General features: G+C 45.2%; 1 protein-coding gene across 1 annotated transcript in view; it reads right to left on the minus strand.

Annotated features, from left to right (window-relative positions):
- Positions 1 to 346: 346 nt before the first annotated feature.
- Positions 347 to 15,709, minus strand: part of LOC144722433 (myosin-16-like) — an 81,665-nt gene continuing 66,302 nt past the window's right edge. Inside the window, exons 38-44 of the mRNA XM_078600698.1 lie at positions 13,653 to 13,845; positions 10,525 to 10,728; positions 9,475 to 9,600; positions 8,894 to 9,064; positions 6,143 to 6,343; positions 3,390 to 3,539; positions 347 to 2,014 (exon numbers count right to left, since the gene is read on the minus strand). Coding sequence (XP_078456824.1) covers positions 1,940 to 2,014; positions 3,390 to 3,539; positions 6,143 to 6,343; positions 8,894 to 9,064; positions 9,475 to 9,600; positions 10,525 to 10,728; positions 13,653 to 13,845 — 1,120 coding nt within the window. The 3' untranslated portion in view covers positions 347 to 1,939. The remainder of the gene's footprint in view (positions 2,015 to 3,389; positions 3,540 to 6,142; positions 6,344 to 8,893; positions 9,065 to 9,474; positions 9,601 to 10,524; positions 10,729 to 13,652; positions 13,846 to 15,709) is intronic.

Raw genomic sequence — 15,709 nt, forward strand, 5'->3', positions numbered from 1 at the left:
GGTATTTTGGTCCCAAGGACATGATGATGCAGAACCATTAAAAATGATTGAGACAGTGTTTGGTATTAAGTTATGCACTGCCTGGGACTGATTTTGTATCTGTTTTTCACATTAACAATCGTGTTTTTTCACTCGTGGGAAATTTGGTCCAATATAAATACGCATGTGACCACTGCATGTAGCTTTTAATACTGTGCAGACATTTCGAAGCTCTAACTTAAGTGTTGAGTTCTCAGTGTAACAACGCAGATGTCCTGTTAATCTATTATTCATATGGACCCGTATGTGCAATACGCATACATTATGGTGCTTTGCATAAAAATGACACTTCGTGCACTCAAGCAAGTATGTTCTCTTGTTTATTTTGTCACCTCTGATTAATATTGGTAACATTGCATAGAAGCTATTTTGTATTTACACACTTATGGGTTACAAGACGACTCTTTAACAGACTCGGTTACATCAGGTGACCGTTGTGAATTGACCAATTACACGTGGTGATACACCCCAAGGTGGCAGTGGAGCAGTTATATTGCAGCAATGGTCAGTTTTCATTTTGGGTGGAGAAACACCGCCACTATAAATATGTTATTTAGTAGAAAACATACGTTTGTGTGTTTGGTTACACAACTAGCACTTTTTAAAAGAAACACACAGCGGTTGTTTTATTGCGAGCGTACTGTGTCATGCGTTTCGCCCCCTTAGATTACAACATATTACAGGGCGGTTTCTTGGTCGTAAAAAAACAAACATAACAAAGCTTGCAGTGTAAATTGTTCCAGAGTGAGTACAATGAACAGTTCAGTTGAAATGAATCGTTGCTCTACAGCTGTTTTAAGGGGGTCTATCTGCAGTGACGCAGTGGAATCTGGATACAGTATAAGCCCACCTAATTCGGTAACATAAACCAGTTCTGATATAACCAGCACGTGATAATTGGTTCTTTACCCTTCTATCTGGCAACAAAACTGACACCTTTTTACAAGGAGTCATGTTTGCATAGACCGCAATACCTGCAGTCATAATACAAACAAAAGAACATAACTCTGATAATGTGCACTGTCCTTAAAGTTGATTGATCCACACCCGAGACAGCTTTCCTTAGAGCCTAGTCTCATATGGGTTGGACCAGATGACGCCAAAAGGCGCACAACTCAAAGACAATGCACCATCAGAGTATGAGAGCTCGGGGCAAGCATCTACACTATGGTAAAGAACCAATTATCATATTTTTTACTGGCAAATGAGGTTCCCATAGTGTAGAAACCAGCACGTGCTTACAGGGCAGTGATGATGGCGGGGGAGGGGTAGAAAAGGGGAAATTTCTGATACAAAGACACTGCTTCGGACATAAACAAGCATTGTCGTCACATCTCACTCAATCTTGATTTGCAGCTTTCGTGACTGCAGGAATCCATACTCTTTGGTTCGTTCAGTAAAGTCACGTGGGTAGAAAATTAATAGATCACGACGTGTCTCACCTGATGACGGTTGCTTGTGTTGCGATCGAAACGTCGTGATATATAAATTTTCTACCTACGTGAATTTACCGAAATAACCAATGAATATCTCACTTATTAATTATTTCACGTAACGCTGTTCGACTGGTCTCAGAGCAGGCATGGCAGTGAACGGCGCCGCCTATCCATGACCTTCCTTTATAATTGTGGCCGATGTTTGCTATGATCCTACGAGCAAATTATGGAGCACAAACTCAGCGCGATGGATGTGGCGTGTGCCAACATAATTCCGGGAGGGTTGTTCAGGGCTGTTCATGCTGAAATGAAGCGCTGTGATGCTCTTTCTATTCTGCTTTTTGTGTCGAGTTTGTTGTCTTTCCCCGCGAAAGAAGTTCAACATACATGCATAAGCACAGCTTGCCTTTGTCCGCCTTCTACTGCATGGTAGAGAAAACACAACTGCTGGTGCTGTACTGTGGTCACATGTAGTCATCATCCATTGTCGCCAGGGAGCTGGGAGCCCTGGAATTGGAGAGGTGTGGCGAGTTGTAACCCTGCAAAAGAAATGGAAAATTGCAAATAAATGACGGGTGTTTTTCCCCTTTATAGGAAATTGTACCGTTTCTACAGGAACGACGTCGTTTCACTTTGTGCAAGTGGCAGCAACAACTCCACGTCACCCGAGAACGGCTTGATTGTCTGCTTTGTTTTTACACTGGGCACACATCCTGGTCATTCACATGGCTGAGTTAATGCCAGCAGAGCTTAGTCAAAGAGGCACACCTAAATCGTAAAGCAAACCGTGCCCACCTGATAAATAAGTCAACTGTAGCCACACGCAAAGTCAACTATCGCCGATGCGTAGCCAGATTCAAGTTTGAGTGTCACGTGAGCTAACGTGTTTCGAAGGTTATTTATTTTAACATGGATACAGCTTCATAAAGAAATAAACACTTTAGAAGTGGGAAGGAGGTTGGGAGATATGGGCGGTTATGCAAGGCCGCAATTATAATATATATGCTCAAAATGTCCCCCCCAATATATTGCTATAAAATAGATTTCTGTTTATATGATTGTGGTTATGGTTGTACTTTATTAATCCCTAGTCTCTGCCATTACATACAATGAAATAAGAAAAGGTAAAAAGAAAAAACAGAGCAATATAATACAATACACTATTAGACATTATTGTAAAAAAAAAAGTCCATCTTATGTGTTAGTGAATTTTTTAAAATTTTTAGGCAGGAAATTATTTTCAAATTTGATTTTTTTTCTGGGGGGGGGGGTCCCCCAGACCCCCTGGAAGATTTGGTCCCCCCCAATGTTGACTCCATGGCTACGGCCTTGCGGTTATGTGTACCACAGTTATATTTGGACTTTACTAAATCGAATTCCATTACAATGGACGGCCATCCAAAGCTGAGAAATAATGGTCGAGACCGCAGTACACAAACCAAATGTAATAGCTGGACTGGGATAATGATAAGGACAAGGAAATGTGTTGTGTTGGAGGGCCCTAAGCTGTTGACATTCCCTTCGTATTTGAATTCTCAAAAGATGACATTCACAGCGGCTGTAACTCTTGCTTTTATACACATGTACTGGCAGTGCCGGACATTTAACCATTGTTTAAATAGGTTTGCTAAATTACACTCATTGACATTAATTTACTTCGTTTAAAGTTGTGCACGTAAGTAAATTCACCACAGACGCAAAAAACGAAGCATCGAAGGAAAGCACCGTGTGAACATTTCAAAAAACAAACCCGGGCCCACACAGAGAAGAGGCTAAAAAAAACAAGCGGCGTTTGAAAAAGAGAAAAAAAGTAGAATGGTAGAATAACAGGTACCAGAAATGAAGCACGAACAAGAGAAGAGACAGCAAGGGGGTGGACATTTAGCCATCGGCATCTTTCCCAGCGTGGTCTACCGAGCTGCAGAAGCCCTTGGCGGCCGAGCCGCGGTTCTTGGTGCGGATCTTGACCAGCGCCGACTCGGCAATGTCGGCTCGCTCCTCCGCCTCGTCCAGCTCATGAATGGTCTTACGGTACTTGGACAGGTTCGTGTTGGCCTCTTCCTCCTGCGGGACACCGGGTGGTTGCGTTCACCTCTCTCCTACATCCACGCACCCAGTTCTCTCGCCACGCACATTCCGTGCTATGACATGTGGTGCGCTATTGTTATAGTACTATTGCCATGACATTTGGTGCTATTGTTATAGTACTATTGTTTTGACATGTGGTACTTTGATGAAAAATAAGAATAGCTTTGACCCTTTCTGGCAATACAACAGGTGTCAAGATGTTCAAACACCAAATAGATGCCCTTTATATCGTCATAATTTATAATTATTCGAGTTATGACCGTTGCTTTTGGCCAAAAAACCCCTTATTGCCCTGCACAGTTCCTATGATCACTGTTTCATTGCTTTCATGGCTTTATTTTGGTGATTTCGAAAAGTGTATTGGTTTAGCCATGTTTGTTTGTTGTAGTATAGAGTTAGACTGATGGCCTTAATTTAAGCTGTCTTGTGGTTGTTGTTGTTTGTTGTTTGACTTGCATTCCACTGGGATTTTTGCACACAGCGTTGGTGTACGGTGTTTTTTTCTGCAATATTTTGCTGTCTTTTCTTGGATTTTCTGTTTGCACTCAGTCACATATTCACTTTAAGATGTTTTTTTGTTCATGTTTTTGTTTTTTGTTTGTTGCGGTTGCACCCGATTCAAAAGCCGAATGGCTCACAGAGCTATACCTAATAAATGAACTTGAACTTGTTCAAATCATTCGTTCGTATGCTTTGTTTAAAGCCGGATGAGAGTCCAATCGTTTCGGAAACTGGGATGGTGGCGAGATTTTTCGATTTAAAGCTTTCGTGACTGCAGGGATTCATCTTCTTGGTTCTTTCGGTAAAGTCACGTAGAAAGGAAATAATACAATAATAAAAATAAAACAATAAAATACAATTCTCACCAGCAGTGGCATGAGAAAGGCGATGTTTTAACGCTGCACCTTTTACCGTCATATTTAGTTTCATTAAATACAGCTGAGTGCTTGATTTTGGTAATGACGGAGTGAAATTCCTGCATCTCAGCTTTTTGTTGTCGTTATTGCAAGGCTTCACTTATTTTCAACATTCATTTTTTTGAAAAAAAAATACATGAAATAATCTCCCATACAGCCTTTCACGCTGCTGAGGAAAAGCATTGTTTGCAAGCCCCGATTAAGCACGGCCCAGCCACTGAAGATGCCAATGTAGGGGTGACAACACATGTTGCTTCCCAGTGCTCATTTTAGGCCAGGGTCAGATTCCATTTTTGTCAAGCAAGGGGTCAGATACCAATGTCCACCGATTTCGAGCACATTCCAAATAATATTTAGCTCCTTACATTCCTGTCTGGTAACATTTCTCAGCCTGATAAGATAATTCAACATAGCACGCTAACGACTTCGACAATTACCGTGCAAACGTGCAGGGCACTCTGTTTAAAAATACCCTCCCTGTGAAACGGCATCTCGCAACGTTCCCGCATTATTCACGCGATGTTAGCCGCTGAGGTTCCTTTCTCGCATGTTTGTACAGACGTACAGCAGGAGGCCCGTGTTGCTTCAAGTGACTCATGCATTGAGATTATTTCGGTTATTTTGCCGCAATTAATTTTCCACGTGACGAGCCACTTTGTTGAGCAATCATTGGTGGCCAGGTTGCTTCTGAAAAACAAGTTAATAATACCTCCGTGGGCTTTGCCTGGTAGGATGGGGATGGTTTAGTTTCATTTGCATGTGTGTCGGGTGATTTGTTTACCTTTCTTGTATCGTGTTTTTGTGTTGCCCCTAAGGGACATCTGTGAAAAAGAGCTTTATAGCTGATCGGATTCCAGGGTGCGCTGCAATGCGCTCTCTGTAAGCACCGCGAATACCTGCGCAGTCGCATCGCCATCTTCTTCGGATTATAAAAAGCTCTGGAAAGTAAGACGCACCCGGAAACCTTGCCTGGTGTCAATAACGGTATATAAGAAACACGAATATCCCCCGTGTAGCCTTAACAGACTGTTGGAGCAAGTGCTGTTAGCGAGCACCTATGCAGGCCGGCACGGCACACAATGGGGTGGGTGACCAGCACCACGCCTTTGTCTCCCCCGTGGCGATGTTTTTACACACCGCACCAGGTACTCATTTGAGGCTGAGTCGACCTAAGGGAGGCCCAGGACCGGTTCAGATGATCGTCACCGGTGTTGGCTGTGAGAGGAAATCAAACCCAGGTGGCAATTTTCGTGGCGCAGCAGCGATAACCGCTCCACTGCCAATAACGGTCATACCAATCTGGTCACACACACACACACACCAATCTGGTCACACACACACACACACCAATCTGGTCCCACACACACACCAATCTGGTCACACACACATACATACCAATACCCGTCAGTTGCCACTAAGTGGCGGTGACGTCACCACGGCACCTGTGCCAGGCCAGGTGCACTTTGAGGCCACGTGAAGTGTCAAAGGCTCGCCGCTGACAGAAGGTCACGGGATAGACCCAGGTGCCATGGCTTGATCGAGGTGACTGGCGGATGCACCGGATGTGCCCCCTACTGTGCCAACCACTGCTTATAAATCCGGAGAATGGGGGTTATGGGATGCGGTGATAAAGCAGCAAAGCATTAGGGAGCGACTCCTCACCACGAGCTCAAGCTGCCGCTTGTAGGTCTTGATCTTGCTCTGCAGCTTCTCAACCAGCTCCTGCATGCGCGCCTGGTTCTTCTGATCTTCGTCCGTTTGGAAGATGAGCTCCTTCATGCGCCGCTCGTTCTTTCGCAGGCTCTTGATGGTCTCGGCGTGCCGTTTCTGTTCGGCGTCGAGCTCGCCCTCCAGCTCACGCACCTTCCCACAGACGCCGAAGGAGACCACACACACACAGCGTGCGGGCGGGCGGAGAAAATGTGGCCTTGGCCTAAGTCCGAAATGGTACCGCTAATCCTTTATTTACCCAGAGGGAAACCTCAGACAAGGGAAAATTTACGATTATGAACTGACAACGCCGCTCAGAGCTCAACTAGAGTAGCTGTTTTGTTCCGTAACGTTTGTTTTCTTATGCTGTATGGAGACAAAAACACGTCCTCTTCCAACTTGGAATATATTTTAACTATTTATTTAAACAACGATTCAATGTGCCTTCCAATTTCACTATGGATGAATGAATAAATGCAAGGCAAATACATAACAACAGCCGTGTTGCCTCGGAGGAGGATACTCTGATTTTAATTAAACAGGAATGTTAGCTCTCGGTTAGGATATGCTGCCTAGTGTTTCTACCATAATGGGAAAACACACAATGGATATTTTCCTAGCAATGACATCCAACCCAACCCAAACATATTAACAGTAAATATTGAATATTTCTGATGACCGCTTCTAAAAATCAAGCAAGTCGAATATACATTTGACAAAGCTTTGATTCAACACTGATACGAGGTGTCCAGTATTTGGGCAGAGCAGTAAGTGATTATTACATCTATCTGAGTGGAGTTGTCAGTGTTAGCACCTCATCTGGGTTTTCTCCGGTTATTCACATTTCCTCCCACGGCTAAAACAATCATGGATGGAGTTAGCCAAACAACTTTAATGCAAGACGCTTCTTAGAAATAATATTGATATTCAATGCAGCTTTCTTGGGGAAGGGTATTAACATCACTATTCTGAAAAAAACTAGTTGGTAAAATGCAAAGTATCAGTTTCTATTTTGATACTGGCACAAAGGTTCCATAGATATCAGTTACTATTTGTCCGTAAACATTAGATTAAGTCTATTTTTACATTTTGTTATGGAATAATTGAACCGATGCTATCACGAAACAGGCGTTTGCTTGACGATGCATGTTGCCAGCGGACATTCATCATCACTCTGTGAGAAAAACAGGCTTATTAAACACACAGCCAGCAATTTAGCTGAATGTGTTTGGATCCTTTTGGCAACCCGACTTTGGGCCTGAGACACATCCATCTGCGCGCAGCTGACACCCAAGGCAGATTTACAGGAAACAGCGGGTCTTGAAACAGCTTTTAACATGTGCAGCAAATTAACTGCTAAATTTACAAGAATGCGCTCAAAATGAGCCGGACTACGTCTGGGAAAGTTTAAACGTCACGCTATACCTGCACAAAATATTGCACGATCCTTTTAATCAAAAAAGGATCTTAACATTTTCCAGAGTTTGAATTAAAACTGCGTTAAGTAATCAAACAAAACATTACTGCAGATTACAGACGCCAGTGACTTGATTGTTGACTGCTTACACATTTTCTGACTTCACCGTGGCATGTTATTTGTACATTTTCTTAGTTTTTTACTCCATAAAACATACTAAAAGGAGCGCGATACATCAATCCGTCTCCAATGGGAGTGCTTTTGAAAAAAAAGATTTGGCCTCGGGCATTCACGCACATTATGAGCAAATGCGCCGAAGTGGCTTTCAATCCTCCATTCATTTAGGGCGATTTTTTTCTATGCACGGTGCATTACCTGTACCCCCCCTCCCCCACACACACACACACTCACTACTCCCCGAGACCATTGTTCAGATTCCACTTATTACAGCCCTAACGTTAATTTACTCTCGTTACTGTGCGTCCATAGAGAACCACGGCTGCAACAATCTACTGCACGTTTCACGAACAACTCGTGGATATTATCTTTGCCCAACGAAAAGGCCTGCGCTACCAACACGGGCAATTCCTCACGCCTCGAATAAATCACAAGGCTTTTAGTTTTCTCGCTTGAAAAACGTTAACGGCTTGAACGCATTAAGGAAAACACTGCATACGGATACAAACGAACCTGGTTATGTACACGCTAATTGATATCTAGGAGCCTTCATCAAGATTTATACGTTTTTAACGGTGGCTATTGATCAAAATTGTATTTCTTTATTTTTAGGAATATTAGCGCTGAGATCCATGACCGGGGTGGTATGTGGGTGGCGGAACGCAACTTGAGTGTGACGCGTGAAACCCTCAAAGCTCTGGGATGCGTGGTGATGTCGCCACCTCGCACTTTCTCGCCCCCACAGCCAGCCAGCCAGCCAGCCAGCCAGCAAAACTTTGTTGCAATATACTATGACCAAGAACAGAACATGTAAAATGTAAAGGTGCAGCCCGACAATTGCTCACTCGCTCCGTTGCTGACGAAAGGACGTCCATTCGAGGAAGCGCTAGAGAGCCCCTCTAGGGGGTATTTGGCCTACTTTTCCACACTGCCCATCTATACTGCTGGGTGGACAGAGGCGGTGGGGGTGGAGGGGTCGGCGGAGATTCAATAAACTTGCACCGTGACGTGAGATGGAATCGAACCGACGACCTCGGAATTGCAGGCATTTCAGCGCTGCACCTTTTCCTTTTACTCTGGTATCCTAGCCAGAAACTCAGCGCGGGTACCTTGATCTCCAGTTTCTGGATGATCTTCTTGCCGCCTTTCATTGCGATCTGGTCGGCCTCGTCCAGCTTGGCGGAGAGGTCCTTCACCGTCTGCTCCAGGTTTTTCTTGATCTTCTCCAGGTGTGTGCCATGGTCCTGCTGTTGCCTCAGCTCTTCCGCCATGCGGGCAGCCTGGCGCGATGTCGGTGACGTTCACGAGAGCGAAGAGAGTCAACAAGGGCGCGTTTGTCAATGTTTATTTCAGGGGCACGCCCGGTGTGATGTGGGGCGCACAATATGGCCGCAACGTAATTCAGCTGCCAATCGTAATTCAAGTGGCGTTGTGTTCTCTCCGAAAACATCGCACACTCGGTTGTAGTTGAGTGGTCGTGTAAGATTAGGGCTCTCACCGGGTTCACGTGCTGGGGTTTAATTTAGGTTTAACAAAAATAATCTGCATTGTTGGTGTTTCATGTCAAGTTTTGCGACCCACCCAGCCAAACACCACACACCCGCATGAAACTGATCAAGACCCATGTGGGAATTTCTGATCAGTGATTTTAATTTGTTTTAACCATCAAAAACGCTGGAGCTCTACTTACATCGATGATGGCCTTTTTAGCCTTCTCATCTGTGGACCGGTACTCAGAAATCATCTCCTCATAGGTCATCGTGAGGTGCTGCAAGTCGCTCTCCAGTTTCTTACGTTGACCATTCAAGTGCTGGTTCTAAAAAAAACAAGGCAAGAATTATTATTAAACATTATTCCGTAGAATATTTCTCGCAAAATTAATGATTAACGTTTAATTATAATCGCAAAAACATCTTCATGGGTGTCGAAGGGCAGTCTTCCTAACTCCATTAAATTAACTTTTTGAGTAAGAACTCACCCCCGCTAAAGAGGGCATCGCAATACTTTACAGAATGAATTAAACTAATATAAAATCAAGGCATTTAAAAATAAAAAAATTAGGGGCCGTACTCAAGGAAAAGCTAAAAGGAAAAAATAAGTTTTGCAGTTTCCTGAAACATTCTCAGTTGAGTTTGCAGGGCCTGCCCTGAGGAGTGAGTGCAAGGTAAATCTACCAGACGTCAGATATAGGTGATAAAACATTGTTAAGTGCTTCAGATAATTAGTATGTCCCTTTCTCTCTTTGATCCACGCATTGTTAGAGTTTACATTCTCGTTAACAGTTTTTTTGACATTGACGAGGAGCATTCTCAAACCAGTTAGTCATTGACTCGTGCTGGGGCAGCAGCACCGAGGCAACAGTGGAAATTCCATATTTCCATGGCGAACCTAGTCTGTCCAAAAGATGGCCTCTGTTGACCACTCACTAATTGATACTAATTTTTATAACCCCAGAGAGCCGATGGGCTGAATAGTCCCCCATTGGGAGTTCAACTTGCAACGTCCCCGTACTACCTGCCGTGACACTTCCTTCAGAAACACGGTCATTAATTAAAACACGTGGAACAAAAGCGAAATGCATATTGGGCCTACGAAAAATACCCGTCGTTACTCTTCGCCGTACGAAATTAATGGCCAACGAATACTTGTTCGTGGCCCGATACTTCGGCGAACGAAATTCGCGACTACCGCCGCCACCGCCGCCGCCGCAACTGCGAGGGCTAACCACGGCGCCGCGCACCTGCGTGTCGGCCTCCGAGTGCCTCTCGCGCAGCTCAGCCAGGTCCTGCTCGACGACCTTGCGCGCGCGCTCCGACACCTCGAGGTTCCCGCGCAGCTCCTCCAGCTCGGCGAGCACCAGCGCGAGGCGCCGCTCGGCCACGCTCTGCTGCTCCCGCAGCTCGTCCCGCTCGCGACCATCCTCGTCCATCTGCAGCTGCGCGTCCTGCGGGGGCGGCGGCGACGCAGCCGCACGGCGACAAAGGTCACTCCGGGCCATGTGGCCACACTCAGATGTAAACTGGTGTTCGCCTCTTCTTGGTTCTTTCAGTAAAGTCACGTAGAAGGGAAATAATAAAATAAAAATAAAACATGATAAAATAATTCTCACGACGTTTCGGCCACAACGCAAGCAGCCGTCCTAAGGTGATTTTACCGAAAGAACCAAGAAGATGAATCCCTGCAGTCACGAAAGCTTTAAATCGAAATTTAGTGTTCGCCTTTTGGCGTCCTCTGGTCTAACACTAGGCTCTCTAAACGATGCTGTCTCTGGTGTGGACCAATCAGTTTCAAAGACAATGCATCATTTCCTACCAGAGCATGTTTTTTGTTTGCATGTTCACCACAAGTATATCTGGTTAATGCAGACATGATTCCTTGCAAAAGGTTTCAGTTTGGTGTTTTAACATCTTAACACTTGTTTTATTGCGAGAAAGGGTAAAACCTATTATTTTATATATTTTTATATTTCATGTTACCAAGTAAGGCCCACTGAGCTATGTAGCTCTTTTTTCAGAAGCGACCTGGCCACAAATGATACCTCAACGTAATGGCTTATCACGTGGAAATGTATAGCAGCCAAATACTCTGAACGCACGTTGATTCTAAATGTTGAGGGAAAAACTGGAAGACCTGGAGAAAATTCCACGCAACCGCGCGGGAGAGAGAATATGCAAAATCCAAATATACAGGTGTCAGGGTTGGGATCGGGATCGAACCCACGACCTCCTGTATACTCGGCGCAACACAAATCCCACGTTGCAGACGAGCAGCTCTTGCCCACTCTGCAGCCGATGCGTCCACTATAAGAGCTGGCCTCTCATCTCACCGGCTCGCAGGGAAATGCTGCGTTGCTCCCTGTTCTCCGCAGTCATCGTCGTTCGTGACGGACAGCCGGAGAAGAATGGTTAGCACACTGGACGTTACCAGTTTGATGTTCGATTCTATTTGCCGACCTTCGGTTCACGTGCTGCCAAAACCGCTCTGAAAAAGGTCACGGCCCAACAACATTCGGCTTCACGCGAACGCCGACAGAGGTAGATTGTTTTTAAAATAACAGTTTGAATGAAACTTACATCATACCCTGTAGAGGAAGCTCTCTGCGGCTTTCTCGAGTGGAAGCCTTGAATTGGATTCCTGGTCACGACCACCATCAGTGGCGTGTGATATCTGAACCAGTGCTGCCCACCGTCGCCCCCCCTACTTTGCCTCGCCCGCACTAACCAGCACGGTGACGTATGATCAAACAACCCCCAAGGCCGACAGCTTGTGGCGGGCTTCACACTCTCTGGCGTGACAACACTCCCACTGGGGGCTTCACAACACTCCGCTGTTGCATCTTCAGCGGCATGAGCGAGCGTTTGCAAGCGCTCTACCTTTACCTGTTCTTCTTGTCTAAATGCTGTGTTTCTCGGTTATCTGTGGGTGGACTATCTGGGTTGCAGATTAGCCGTGGTTGAGAATGAAAATGAACAGAAATAGTAAGTATGGTGTTCCATGCTAATCTGTGCCTTTAATTCGTGATGCCTCTATTATTAGCTGCTGTGGTGCCCAATTACTTTGAGAAACAAGACATCTGTGTGCAGAAATACCCCAAGATGAATTGGCCAATCCAATCACATTCCTCTTTCAAAACAAGTGTCAAAACCAGTAATAGTTTGAAATTATGCAGATTAAAAAAGCGAAAACCGGTGAAAGAGAATATCTCATGCTAAAATGTATTACTATTAACACCAGAAAATTATTCAAAGAAATGTCTATTTTTTGGCCAAGGCTATGCATGCATTTCAATGTCCAATCAGGCACGGAATAGCAATTATTTTTCAAGCAGTCGCATTCAGCTTATCTGCGCGTCGTACTTGCACTTCCAACATCGGGAGAAACATCCATACATTTCTCCCGCTTTGAGAAAGTAACATTTCCCACATTGAGAACCACCGACCCACTGACGTCATGTCTGCTCTCTTCGTGACCCTCCTGTCAATGGCATCCTTTGGTAATCGCTATGATTGAGCACGGAGACAGAAGGAGGTGCTCCTTAGTGGGAAAAAATTGGGAGGGAAATGCAATTATCTGTTTAACATGGACGTTTATTTTCTTAAATGAAATGCACTATCGCGTACATTTCTGAATTGTACGGCGTTGAGCTTGTCAACGAGCAGAGATGGATCCAACAGAACAATGATACTAAATTCAGGAACTATCTCCAGCCGAAGATGAAATTCAACAGTCACAATAAAAATTTATTTATTATTATTTAAACGTTAATGACATAAATCCGGGTCAAATGTCCCTCAGACACAAAAGGCAGCAGGAAGCAATGATGGCTAGACAGTACGATACTGTACTGATGAGTTACAATAAAAATACATCTGGGGTACAGTTGCCTTGTTGATGGTCACTGCATCGCACGCTTTGAGATGAGCTTCTGCGGCCGTCTGGAACGCTCTTCCTTCCAATAATAGGAAGCTACCGGAGCAATGCACTTTTTAATCATCTCGATTGAAAACGTATTTTTTTAGAACTGCTTTTTATGTTAAGCTTGTTGTCCTTCCTCCGCACCTCCGATTAGCACGATTTGTTACATACGGTGTGAAAGAAGTTGAACGTACAGACATACAAGGCCCTTTCGCCACGGCCTCCACTTTATTTAGCCGGGTGACTATGACAATGCTGGGCGCGGGATACACCTGCCAACATTAGCGATGTCACCTTGGCACGCAGAGCATTTTGCACTACCGATCGAACAATTTATATCGTTGATAGCGTCGCCACCACCCATTGACGGGGGGGGGGGGGGCGAGCCGGGGGGCAGGTGACGGCGTCACCCCGAAGAGGAAGGGGGCCGTCGGGCTGCTGGGGGCAACGCACCTTGACCTGCTGCTGCAGCTTCTTGACGAGCTTGCCGGCCTCCGCGTTGGTGCGGCTCGCGTGGTCCAGCTGCAGCTCCGCCTCGTTGAGGTCGTTCTCCATCTTCTTCTTGTGCCTCAGGGCCTCGGCGCGCCCCTTGGCCTCGGCCTCCAAGCTCATCTGCATGGACTCCATGCTGCGCTGGTGGTTCTTCCTGCCGGAGTGCCCACCCCCCCCCCGAGGCACACAGCGAGCGTTCACAACGTGCGGTGCGGCGGGGCGGTGCCCGGGGCCATGAAGGACTTTTGCTTTAATAACACGAAGTCGGCTTTCGCAACCAAGATAATCCGTAAGAGGTTTTTTTTGGGTTAGACTTTGATTTTGTTCGTCGTGAGAGCACGGCTTTTCTGAGTGCTATTGGAGGGCGATTATATTCTCGCAACGGTAGGGTTGCTACCTGTCCTGGTTTTGGGTTTTGTGAGGACATGGCTGTCCTAGGGGATCTGTCCCCCACTGCTCCGCACGGCTTTGATCTGCCAAGAAAACTACGGTGCTCCATCAACCGCTTCAGAACAGCGACTGGATCGCTGTTCTATTATTTAAAATAATAAAAATAAAACATCATATTTTTGTAAAATGTTGTATTATTTTATTATTTCCCTTCTACGTGACTTTACCGAAAGAACCAAGAAGATAATAAAAAGAAAACATTATATTTTACGTTTTATTTTTATAATTTTATTATTTCCCTTCTACGTGACTTTACCGAAAGAACCAAGAAGATGAATCCCTGCAGTCACGATAGCTTTAAATCGAAATTTATATATAATATCTTCTCCGAGGTTTTTTTCTCAAAATATTCTCTAGGATTTAAAAGAATATTTCGGTGAGAGAATTACATTGATAGGCGCACAAATTGTAAAGTTGAATCAGTTTTAAATTAACCGTGTCAGTCTACTCTATTCATTACTCACACCCCCTCGGTGTTGCTATCATGTCGTCCAAATTTCTTCCGCCGTTTGTTACACAGGAAATCCCGTGTAGCCAGTTACCCAGCTAGTTTCGGTGACAATGACTCAGCAGCCACGAACAACAACAGAGCTATTCTTGTGGCGGAGAGGCGTCCAGCCGGCAAGCCACGAAACTCGAGGACACAGATTTGATTCTGTGGAGTAGCACGATTGCTTTGTGTGAGCAAGTGAAGCACTTACACGGGCAAACCAGCAGAGGGAGGCACACCACAAACTATGTGACATTGCACGGCAAATCAGTCGAAGCCACCGCTTTCAGCGCTCGCGCGTGGCTCTCACGTGGAAACTGCTACTGCTCTCTGAATGCAGACAGCCGTCACTGCAGTTGCCTTCACGGCGCGCTCGGAGACGCTCGGTTTAGTTGGGGCCTCGTCACCAAACAACGGTTATGTTATAATTGTTTTTTTACCCTTCTATCTGGCAACAAAACTGACACCTTTTTTTACAAGGAGTCATGTTTGCATAGACCACAATACCTGCAGCCATAATGCAAACAACAAACATAACTCTGATAATGTATGCACTGTCCTTGAACGGTTATGTTCGCACGCTGAAACATACACCACTCGGGGTTGCCACCTGTTTCGTCGTGTTTTTTAGGTTCGCGTCCCGGAAAATCTGTAGGTCTTGCCAAGTCCCAATTTTTTTGTCAGTTATGTAATAATATGCTGCTCAATATAATGCATTTAACCGTGTAGTTTTCCCGCTCCTGGGATTGTGGGAAATTTGTTTATCCATGATGTGTGTCCTAGACTGTTGTACCTTAAACCACAATCTCGTCAACCATCACACAAACTCCGCTCATCCTCGCAGCAGCGGATTTTGGTTAACCATAAAACAAAGACGGCCACCACATAGCGCGCTTTCAGATGCGCTCTTGCGGCCGTCTGGAACGCTCCTCCTTCAGAAGTTAGGAATCCACTGGAGCTATGCACTTTTAAATCATCCAGGTTGAAAACTAATTTCTTTGAAACTGCTTTTTGCGTTTAGTTTGCTGTCCTTCCCCGACTAGCGCGGTTGGCTACGTACGGCGCGAAAGAAGTTCAA

This window comes from Lampetra planeri, chromosome 1, assembly GCF_965212315.1.
Source record: "Lampetra planeri chromosome 1, kcLamPlan1.2.h2, whole genome shotgun sequence".
Classification (NCBI taxonomy): domain Eukaryota; kingdom Metazoa; phylum Chordata; class Hyperoartia; order Petromyzontiformes; family Petromyzontidae; genus Lampetra; species Lampetra planeri.